The sequence below is a fragment of the Lactuca saligna genome, chromosome 4 (assembly GCF_052625555.1).
Source record: "Lactuca saligna cultivar CGN05327 chromosome 4, ASM5262555v1, whole genome shotgun sequence".
NCBI classification, from domain to species: Eukaryota; Viridiplantae; Streptophyta; class Magnoliopsida; order Asterales; family Asteraceae; genus Lactuca; species Lactuca saligna.
In genome coordinates this window covers 54,179,723-54,191,354 of record NC_136420.1, presented here as the reverse complement: position 1 = coordinate 54,191,354, position 11,632 = coordinate 54,179,723, and the positions used below count along the sequence as shown (strand labels likewise).

Sequence of the window (11,632 nt, the reverse complement as noted above, 5' to 3'; positions counted from 1 at the left end):
TGGGTTCCGTGGTGGGTGGATCAGTGGGTGGAGCAACAGGTCGAGTAGCATCAGCAGGATTTGGGGATAGAACAAATGATTCAAGGCCAAAGGTTTCAAGTGCAAAAATTTTGGTGGTGCGCCATATATAGTAGTTTTCATGGTCAAGTTTGATGTTGATGGAGGGGATTTGGAAGGAAGAACCGATGGCGAGACCTATAATTAACGAATTGTTAGCCATTGATGTAGCGAGAGTGAAAGGGGAAAAAGTTAGGTTGCTCTGGATACCATAAAGACAAAGTTATACTCAGAAGAACTTTTGTATTTCATTGGTGTATTTGCAATTACATAGGAAGGTATACATAAAATAAACTACAACTGAATCCTAATTACATGCGTAAGCATAACATATTAACTGTAGCTATTTCTACACACGTGTTTGAATACATGTGAGAGTGATAATATGACCGTTATTAATGCCCAACAGTGCATTGTTTTTGAACGTTTCATACAAACGTTGTGCATTTGTTCTCAACATCGATTTAAGCCCCGAGAAACATTTTCCTTTTGGATTATTCACCGAGCTTCCGGTCGTCACGTACGACAGGCAATCTTCCATGTTCAATATCACTGACTCGAGGAATCATGGGTACATCTCCACCGCATAGATGCATAGAATCAGAACAATGATTGTTGTTGCCATTTTTGCCGGAAAATTGTGCTTGTCTGAATTCGTGTGTGTGAGAGCGAGAGATGGAGGAAAAGAAAGAGTTTAAAAGCGATGGTTTTTGATGAGATTATTTTTATGGGCCTTCATCATATTGAAATGGCACAATTGGCCCCCTCACTATTATAATTTGTACTTTTAGTTCTTCATTGCAAACGTGTCTACACAAGGCAATCCAGTGGCCACTATTTTTTGGTCTCTAAGCCTTTTAACAACAGTGACCATTATTTTTTGTCATTTGGCTAGTGACTAGTATTTTTAGTCATTAATATTTGTTGTGATATTAAAAAAATATTTTATTTTTATTTTATAATTTAGTGACCGGTGAGTGACAACTATCATCGAATTGGTCACTAAATTTATAACATTACCAAAATTTAGTGACGAATTATTATATGGTCACTAAATGATAGTGTTAGTGAGATTTTTGGTCATTATGATTGATCACTAATAAAGACTTTTCATGTAGTCACTTTACACAAAGGCTCGCCATTCTCCACTGCCCCAATCCCTTTTCCTAACTTTTCAGTTATTTCCTAAAAGTTGTGTGGACATCAAAAAGAAGTAATATAAGACATGAGAAACAAATCCTTGACTTTGCAAACACAGATCAAACAATTCAGAATTTCGAAAAAGAGAAAGCAAAGAAACAAAGAACAAAAGAAATTGCCTGCATCTTGAACAAGTGTTCCAGCTTGAGTTCGATTGCCAGATGCTTCAATAAACAGGTGTAGCTAGACAAGATGAGCATGGAGTAAACAAAAACAATGAGCTTCGATTGAAACTCATCTACATTGAATCTAAGTAATTGTGAATACATCAATGTTGATGTTTATAATGTGATTTAAGTGGGTTATCTCAATAAATGCGACTTATTACCAACCATGCTGTGTACTATCTTCCGTCCAATTAATGCCTCGTTATGTCTGACCAAAAAAAGACGTACATGGTGGCAGAAAATTCAAATCCAAAGTATGGAAAAGGACTGCCTAATCTATCGAGATCACAAACCTTAGGAAAGATATAGGTTCTGTGAAGATAGGCACTGGAGATCACAAAATGAAAAGGGTGACGTTATTTCTACCCCAGATTTTATATTTCTACCCACCTAATAATTATTTTTTAGGTGATCCATTAATACCCGACAACTTTTACTTTTTTTCAGCCAATGTGTGTTCCGAAAATTGTATGTTTTCAATAGAAGTGTTTGACTTTTAAGAAGTGTTTGACTCTTAAGATTTCAGCTTTTTCAGTAAAATCAAAGTATTGGAATATGTATTTTCGTTAATCCAAAAAATATCACTTTACCAACCACCAACTATTAACATTAATACAACAATAAACATATTATAATTATATCTTATATAAACTAATCAGTAAAAAGTGATTATCATCAATAAAAAAATAACAAATTTCTTATGTCCACTAACCACCACCTTCACAACCGCCGGTATATCACCACCACCGCTAAAAACCACCGGAAATCGCATGAAACATCCGTTGGCCACTATTAACCACCATCAGATAGTGAGATATAGAGAGAGAAAAAAAGAGAAGGAGCAAGATTAAGAACGAGACAAAGAGAAGTTAAAAAAAAATAATAATAATACCTCGCTGGAAATCTCTTCTAGACGACGGAATCTGCTCTCCCGCATTGGACCGCTATTGGACGGCTGCATTCACTTTTGGTAGGGCAGAAAGAGAAGTAAGTCATTTTATATTCTACAAATTTACATTTGAAACCCACCTATTTTGAGGATATTTTAAAATATACCCTTTAACTTTATAAAAGTATTAAAAGAAAACGTTTGAGGGTGTGGCTTTTCACGGCCTCTTGTTTTTGTCTAATGATGAATTAAATTTTTATAGTATATTTTTAGTTTTCAAAAACAAATTATAAATTCAGTTTACAATCTCCATACTTTATGAAATAAATTTGTTGCTGAGGCTGTGGCTTTTCACTGCCTCTAGTCATTTTGCATTTATAGAATTAAACTTCAATTGTTTTTATCTAACGATGGATTATATATATATATATATATATATATATATATATATATATATATATATATATATATATATATATATATATATATAAGAATTAGCTTTATTTTTTCATAGCTTGAAAATTAAAAAACTAATGAAACTCAGAAAATGTCATTCTAATTTTTATTTTATCTAACGGGTGGAATAAGGCATCATATTTAATTTTTAATTGATTACATAAATTTTAAAAAGTTGACATATTTAATTTTCATTAATATAGTTTTTTATTTTAATAATATTAAATTATTTGATGTTTTTTTTTTGTATATAGAGATGTTTAAGTTATTTGGAATCAACGTATTTGCTCGAGATGAAGATACTTCTATCAAGAATTCGTCATTTTCCACCAAACAGGTTATATACTTCTACCACATAATGAAGTTTTATATTTTTCTTATAAACTAAAACACTTAAAATTCAATTTTAGATGTTCAAGTCTCGTGAGGAATTGTTTGAGTGGACACAAAACAAAGCACGCTCTCTAGGATATGTCATTATCAATAAAAGATCAAAGGCATATGTCAACAACTTCGTGTATAAAGTCATACTTATGTGTGATCATGGGGGTGAATATAAAGCTACTAACACGGTTAGAGCATCTGGAACCAGAAAGACTAATTGTAAGTTTGAACTGGAAGGAAAGTATTCAAAAGAACATAATAAATGGAGGCTGAGGGTAATATGTGATGATCATAATCATCCGCCTGCACAACATATGGAGGGTCATCCATATGTGAGACGGTTATTTGTTGACGAGACTCGTTTGGTGGAAGATCTAACAAGAAAGAACTTGGCGCCACGTGATATTCTGTCAACCTTAAAGGCGCAAAACGAAAATAATGTATCGGTAGCTCAAACAATATATAACGCACAACAAAAGATCCGCAGACGCGAGCAAGCAGGAAAAACTCCAATGCAGGTTCTTATGTCCATTTTGCACACCAATAATTATTTGTATGAGCTTACTACAGGCGATTCAAATGAGTTGGAGAATCTATTTTTCGTCCATCCAACGTCTTGGAAGATATGGCGTGCATTTCCACATGTGGTGATGACAGATGCCACCTACAAAACGAACAAATATAATAAGCTGCTTGTAGAAATTGTTGGTATGACCTCAACTCGGAAGACATTCTCTGTATGTTTTGCCTTTATACATAGAGAAAAAGAGGCCAACTACTTGGGTGTTAAACTGTGTAAAGTCAATACTCGATAAGTGTATGCACCCACGTGTAATAATCACAGACAGAGAGTTGGCACTCATCAATGGATGTCAAACAGTGTTTCCGGATGCAGCACGGTTACTTTGTAGATGGCATATTGAGCAAAACATTTTAAAAATTTCCAACAAGATTATAACATTGGATGACGACCGTGACTCATTTAGAGTACTGTGGAAATTACTAGTTGAGTCTCCAACATTGATGATATACACGGAAAACTACAAACGACTACAATCAATGTTGATAAATTATCCACGTAAGTTTGTTTATTAACTATATTTCTAAATCACAACCTTCATATTATTGTTTATGTACTTATTTTGTTTATTTATTTTACTTCATAGGTGTTATGAGATACATAGATGATACATGGTTAAATAAGTACAAGGAAATGTTTGAGTCTGTTTGGGTTGATCAACATCTCAATTTTGGAAACAACACAACCAATAGAGCGGAGAGTCAACATTCCAAGTTAAAGAAAATTTTAAACTCTTCAAACTCTAATCTTGATAAATTCGTGCAACGGATTAATCAAGTCGTGCAATCACAACTTACTTCGATCTATGAAAGCTTTGAAAATAGCATGACTGTTCGCTACAATCACCATAACTTATCGTGTTTCCAATTGTTGCGGGGCCATGTTTCAAACGAAGCTTTAGATATAATATTAGGAGAGGTTCAAAGGTTGGGTGATGTAATGTTAGACTCCTCAAATTGTGGTTGCAAACTACGTAACAGTTTTGGGTTACCATGTGCTTGCATGCTTTCTTTCTATTCGATTTCAGGTTAGTATGTTTAATTACCAACATACAAATAGATTTTTAAATATTAGATAAATAATTATTTTATATTTCAATACAGGTGAAAGTATACCCTTGGATTCAATAGATATCTTTTGGAGGAAGCTTGATATTTTAGATACGACATCTGTAGTTGACGACGATATTAATTGCGATGATGTAGTGGATAAATATAAAGAAAACTTCAACAAACAATCAAAAGCCGGGAAAAATGTTTTATAGGAGAAAGCTAGAAGAGATATATGATCCGCATAAAACTGATGTTAGAGAACCTACGGTTCAAAAAAACACACGTGGACTCCAAGTGTGAAGAAACAACAGAAAAAGAAAGTCAATCCTCCAAATCATGCTCCTCGTAGATGCAGCTTCTCAACCACGTCGGAGTTTAATGGGATGGATTTAAATAAAGAACCTGAAAGACATAACTTTTCGTGTGGGATTGACTTAAATGATGAACCCCGAAGGCATTATCCATTCCAAATGAATGGTATTCCAGATATATTTCATGATTACATCGACGATATACATGATGTAGAAGGTGATGGAAATTGTGGGTTTCGAGCGGTAGCTGTTTGTTTGGGGTATAATGAAGACCAGTGGCTTTATATTCGAAAACAATTGCTTGAAGTGTTAGAGAGTCAATATTACGCATACCATAGAGTTTTCATTGACGGGTTTGATGAGGTATACTAGTCATTGCGTTGGTTTGAGTCACCTGCACCTCTCCGGCGACATTGGTTGCATATGCCTTTGACTGGTTACTTGATTGCCAACAAGTTTGGCGTGATCGTTCATTTTTTAAGCCACGTACAATCTACGACATGTTTCCCTCTTTGGAGAGGCCCCGAAGAGTTTCAACCCCATCGAGCCATTACGTTGGTACTAGTAAACGATATTCATTATATGTCGGTGTTTTTGAAAGGAAATTACCCAATGCCTTCTACCATAGCATATTGGAATGCCTATAAAAGTCTGTCTGCATCTACATGGCAAACTATGTATTGGCCGCGTTTTGATTTATACAATCAACTTAGGTCTCGTGCTTCTGAAAGACATTGGATACATATTAAAGACTAAGTGCGAATGTATTTGAACCTTTTTATTATTTTTTGCATCAAATATTATTTTATATTTGAACTTTTTTTTATTATTTGTTGCTTAAAATATTATTTTATTATTGTTGTGTCGTGTTTGAACGTTTTTTTTTAAAAAAAAATTGAATAAAAATATTTACACATCATAACCTAATTATTAAGATTAAAAGGATATATATTGTAAGCTTAATAAAAATGGTAGTGCTAGAATTGAAATAAAAATAATATTTTCTTTATTCCCCCTTCACGTTTTTTATTAACTATTTTTACAAATTTTCGTACATATTATTTCACAACTTTTTAAAAGAAAATTACAATCTTTTATTACTTTTTTACAAAAAAAATTTAAATATTTTAAAACTTATTTTACATCATTTTTAAACGTCTTTACAAAGTTTTTTTTTTAACCTTTTAAAACTAACTTGCAACATTTTTTAAACCTTTTTACAAACAACAAAAGTATATTGAAAAATAAAAGTAAAAAGTTTAAATGGTTTGGAACTTCATTAAAAACGTTAAAAGGATACGTAAAATGTTTTGAAAAAGGTATGTTGTAAAAAGAGCTTAAGAAGATTTGTAAAAAAGTTTATATATTGAAAAAAAGATTGCAAAAAAATTTAAAAAACTGTGATTTAAAACGTTATTAAAAAGTTTAAAAAGATTGTAAATTAAAATAATATCTTCGAACAATATATTAAAAGAATATAAAAAACATAATAATTTAGTAATCATTAGTAAAAAACTAAAAGGTAATTATGAGGGGTAGGATTAAGTGGAAATGGGGTAGGATATGACCTAATCTACCGATCTCTTTTTTCTTATCATCCCAATCAATGTAAGAGTTGGTCACTAGAATGGTTATATTTGGGCCCCAATATCACCAACACTACAAGAAAATTTCAATTTAGCTACGGAAAAATTCCATAGCAAAAAGCTGAAATTCCGTAGCTAAAGTTGAATAACTACGGAATTTGCTACGCAATTTATCAATTTGAATCTGTAGTTTTATTTCTTGTAGCAAAACGTTTAACTACGGAATTATGATTCCGTAGCAATTTTGCTATGACAATTTCAACGACATTTATTTTGTTGGAATTTAAATTCCATAGCAAATTTTGTAGCTATTTTTCCGTGGTAAATTTTGTAGCTTTTTGTTTCGTAGCAAATTCCGTAGCCATCTGTTCCGTAGCAAATTTTGTAGTCGTATGTTCCGTAACAAATTTCGTAGCATGTGTTCCGTAGCAAATTCCGTAGGTTTTTGTTCCGTAGCAAATTCCGTAGCCGCCTGTTCCGTAGCAAATTCTGTAGGTTTCTGTTTCGTCGCAAATTCCATAGCCGCCTGTTCCGTAGCAAATTCCATAGTTGTTTGTTTATCAACAATTTGTCCCGTAGCAACAGATTCCAAAGCAAACTCGGTATGATAAAAATATTCAACAAAATCCATATTTTCAATTATAATATTCATAAAAATATATAAAAATGTCGTAAATATAAATTTAATAGTTACATCAATGTTATAGATATATTACAATCAACAATTTAAATTCGAACCGCCATGTACACACAAATAGCCGCATATGCTCAACCAAAATGGCAAAACCTGCAAAATCAAATTTACAATCAACTAGATTAAAGTCCAACTATTTTATTTGACATAATATTAAGAAACAAAATGAATCACCTTTTGAGAACCATCAAATCCAACATTAGTATGGTTGTTTTTTTTCTCTTTCCAAGTTGTCACATGATGCCAAAAGGATATGAAACTGTCACATGATGTCAAAAGGATTTGGAATAAAGTTGAAAAACAAATGATAATAAATTGATCATAGATGTCAAAAGGATTTGAAATAAAGATAAAAAAACAAATGATAATAAATTGATCATAGATACCTGAATAGTGATTATTGACTTATTTATATAACACTTGATTTTCTATTAAAAAAAAATGATCCTGCATAATGATCTTATTATCGATATTGCTCTATGTTAGGTATCCCTGCTTTTGATCCCAAAAGTGTGTATTCTCTAAAGTATCGCTAATAAATAGCAACCTAATTTAATTTATTTCTTTGTTATAGCATCTTACTTTTATTTCATCCTATTACAACATTGTAAAAATCTACCCAACTATACACACATTAATTTTCATTGATACAATTTGGTAGCTTTTTCAAAGTATAGTGTTCTAAGAAGACAAACTTGAAAGTGCAATGCTATATCAAGCAAATAAAATTGACACCAAAATCTTGTGTAAGATAAAATTTTAATCTGTTGGTTCACAAATATTATAGAAATATCTTCTTGAAAATTTAAGCATACTTTTTTTTACTTTAAAATACCAATGTATTTTTGTTTGCTTATCTATTTTAGCATCCTACTTTTTAATTAGAAAATTTACCTAATTGTAGCAATGTGATCTAAATACAAATACTTTAATGAAAGTAATTGCTAATTTTTTTATTTAGGCTTAGCCCATTAAAAATTTAAAAAATAACAACTTATTTTTAGGATAAAATAAACCTATTTTCTAAAGCACAAAGCTTAAAGATGATGGTTTTGTTATCACCTGGAGTGGAGTGGAGTGAAACCTGTAACAAAAAAAATAAACATGATCTCAACAAGTTGATCAAAAAGGTCAACTTGCAAATAAATAAACTTGCAAATAAATACGAAAAAAGATATATGCAAATGCAACTAGAAATATCAAATTGGAATATCAGCTAGTAATCATCTAACCTATTATAATCTTTACTTGATCCGCTTTGATATCCATACAAAATGTGTTTGTTGGACTAAATTATGTTTCTTTTTAATCTTTACTTGTGCTATTTGTTCTTCACGACATAAGAAAATATGTAATAAATTTTTCAATGTAGAGTTCCTTAAATAAATGGAATCATGGATTAAAAAAAACTATAATACCTAATCAGAAAATGACCATTATGAGCATAACTCTTTATCTGTATTATTTTGTAGGTTTGGAAATAAAAGCTGAACCAAAGTGCTAAAGAAAATCAAGGCTAAAAATAACACAAATAAAATTTAAAATATAATTATTTGTTAAAAGTATTATATCATAAGCATTCTAACCTTAATCAAGTTAGCCGTGTTACCAAGGTTAAGAGTGGAAATCCATATGAAGGTCATTCTACTTTTCCTATTACAAAATGCAGTCAACAATGATAGAACAATTTTCAAATAACAATAAAATTAGTTTAACTTAGCACTAATATTGAACCCGAAAAATGAATGAAAAGGACCTAAATCGACACTAGAGCGGGTAGTTCTTTTAATTTCAACCCTGCATTTCTCTTCCTAAGAAAAAAAAAAGATATGATTATTTACCTTAAGACTAATGATTATCCATACTTATTGACCCAAGAACTGAAGGAAAACGAATTCCATGGATTACAAGATATAATAAGATTTTTCAAATCCTTAAAACACATTTCAACTCTCAAATCCAAAACTTCATTCGTGGGCCAAATCAAACGATGTATAAAAGTACAAATATTGCTTCTAAAAAAGTTATACCCACAAGTACAAAGACACCTTTTTCTTTCTTCATTCGTGTTGTTGTTGCTTCAAACAACAAGAACCTTCTCCCCATCTTCAATGAAGTAAACTGCACTTTCAGGAACCTGCAATATATTCAAACATTTACAACATCCTAAATTACTATCTCTAATTATGGATCTATAACAGAAGTAAGAAGCTTATTCTGAATAAAGAAGTCCATATCAATTTTTGCATAGTAAGTTGAACCCAAAAAAATTGACTCTGAAAAAAGAGACTACTAAAAAAGAAACAAGATGAAGATTCATTTTATTAATAGGAACACATACTTTGGGTTCCTAATATTGTTGTTGCCATCTTTTGTTGCTTGAAAATTGAGATTCTGAGAATTTATGGACTCAATTTGTCTTAGAACAGGAACATATAAGGAGTTCAACAAAGTATCTCCTTCAAGTGTTTTCACCTCCACAAACACACCCTTTCTACTGGCTTCTTTTAAAAGCAAACCTTCATTGCAGTATGATTCATTTTATCAGTGACAATATGCAAAACATGAGACAAATTTATGTTATTTGATTGCCTTATTGTAAATAAAGATGAAAAAACAGAATTAACACCAGTATTCCTACAAGAAACTGCATGAGTATATTATCTTCAAAGCCTTAGCCTCAACAACATTCGTTTTGTTGTACGAAAGTCAAAATGAAACAAAGGAAAATGAATTACTATAGATAATCCAAAGAATTACCGGTTAGATTAATGACTTTAGTGTTCCATGGTTACATCAGATCTTGGGAAAATAAGCCAATCAACTCTGTGATACATAAATTCCAATTTTTGTTTACACATACATATGAATAATATATTGTATGCAAAATAATCATTATTCTTCAATGTTGCATTTTATCGAGCATGTGGTATGCACAACGAATTAGTAAGCTAAAACACATCACTCACATCCAATTGGAGGGAAGAAATATAATAGAAGAAAAGTAGTTGATAATTTAGTCAAAATTGATTGGCCTTTTTACAATTTCCATGTTACGACTCGTTATACATCAATTTTCAATAATCTCTATCGACTAATGTTTATCAATCTTTCTTGACACCGATCGACACCAGTTTCAGTGTCGATCCTATGTGGTCTCCCTCTACTTGAAATTTTCATAAACACAGCAGCAAAAAATCATTCATAGCTGATTGGAACATAAGAAAGCAAACATACCTCTTGAAATTGGAATGCTATAAAAATGGAGGATGAAAAATACCGTTGTGAGCAAAAACGACTGGTGTGATGGGGACACTGAGCAACGACGACAGGTTGAGAGAGGGAGAGATGTGATCGGCGACAGGTAAAGGTTTGATCAGGATATCTCTGATTTGGGGAGGAAGTATATTTGGGCCATGTGATTTTACCAATTCACCCTTAATAAAAATACATGATTTTGATATTTCTGATTTGCATTGTATTAACCCAACACATGATACCTTCCAATTGAATCCTGTACGTTTTTATCCACATTAGCCTAAATACGGTTTTACCCAAATTAGCCAAAATAAAAATAGTAACATATTTATAAACTTATTACCGATAATATGTTTTACCCTAGCAAGAAGGCCCATCCTTTCCAACTTGTTTTATTGTTAAATTAAATATTATAATAAAAAAAATTGTATTTATATTTACATTTTATTAACAAATAAAACAAATCAACATTTTTTACTATTATTCACTTGTTCAAGTTGAAAGCATGGGCCATAGGGTTATGGTAAATGTGGGGTGTTTTTTCTATTTTTTAAAATTAAGAAAAAAAATAGAATTACAAATATTAAAAAAAACATTAAGGGCAAAACAACTATGAAGTTTCGTTACATAGCAAAGTGGATACATAATTTAGTTCTATAGAAATTTTTGTATTAAAAGAGCTATAGATTTTTCCACTATAGCAAAATAGCTATGTAAATCAGTTTTGTAGTAAATTTATGTAGCATAATAGCTATGAAATTTCATTTTGTAGCAAAATAGCTACGGAATTTGTTTCCGTAACTAAATTTGGTAACAAAATAGTTATGGAATATCATTTTGTAGCAAAATAGCTACTGAATTTAGTTTCATAGTAATTTCCGTAGCATAATAGCTATGAAATTTGACTTCGTAGTAAAATAGCTACGAAATTCATTTCTGTAACTAAATTCCGTAGCAAAATAGCTATGGAATATCATTTTGTAGAAAAATAGCTACGA

At 31.3% G+C, this 11,632-nt stretch overlaps 2 protein-coding genes and 1 long non-coding RNA gene across 3 annotated transcripts; 1 reads left to right on the top strand and 2 right to left on the bottom strand.

Annotated features, from left to right (window-relative positions):
- Window positions 1-280: 280 nt before the first annotated feature.
- Window positions 281-1,531, bottom strand: LOC145041890 (uncharacterized). Its single transcript, XR_013680481.1, has 2 exons — window positions 1,377-1,531; window positions 281-1,242 (listed from the first exon to the last, which is right to left on the bottom strand). It is a non-coding gene; the product is annotated as an uncharacterized LOC145041890 (long non-coding RNA).
- Window positions 1,532-3,025: 1,494 nt separating this feature from the next.
- On the top strand, window positions 3,026-5,468 carry LOC145039624 (uncharacterized). The gene is made up of 6 exons (XM_078987660.1): window positions 3,026-3,106; window positions 3,180-3,861; window positions 3,914-4,231; window positions 4,320-4,760; window positions 4,837-4,988; window positions 5,043-5,468. The coding sequence occupies exons 1-6, from the start codon at window positions 3,026-3,028 to the stop codon at window positions 5,466-5,468; spliced, it is 2,100 nt and encodes a 699-aa protein (XP_078843786.1).
- Window positions 5,469-7,312: 1,844 nt separating this feature from the next.
- On the bottom strand, window positions 7,313-11,011 carry LOC145039623 (uncharacterized). Its single transcript, XM_078987659.1, has 7 exons — window positions 10,978-11,011; window positions 10,657-10,890; window positions 9,718-9,895; window positions 9,407-9,513; window positions 8,439-8,460; window positions 7,551-7,635; window positions 7,313-7,469 (listed from the first exon to the last, which is right to left on the bottom strand). Exons 1-7 carry the CDS (start codon window positions 11,009-11,011, stop codon window positions 7,401-7,403), a joined length of 729 nt encoding a protein of 242 aa, XP_078843785.1. The 3' UTR covers window positions 7,313-7,400.
- Window positions 11,012-11,632: the final 621 nt, after the last annotated feature.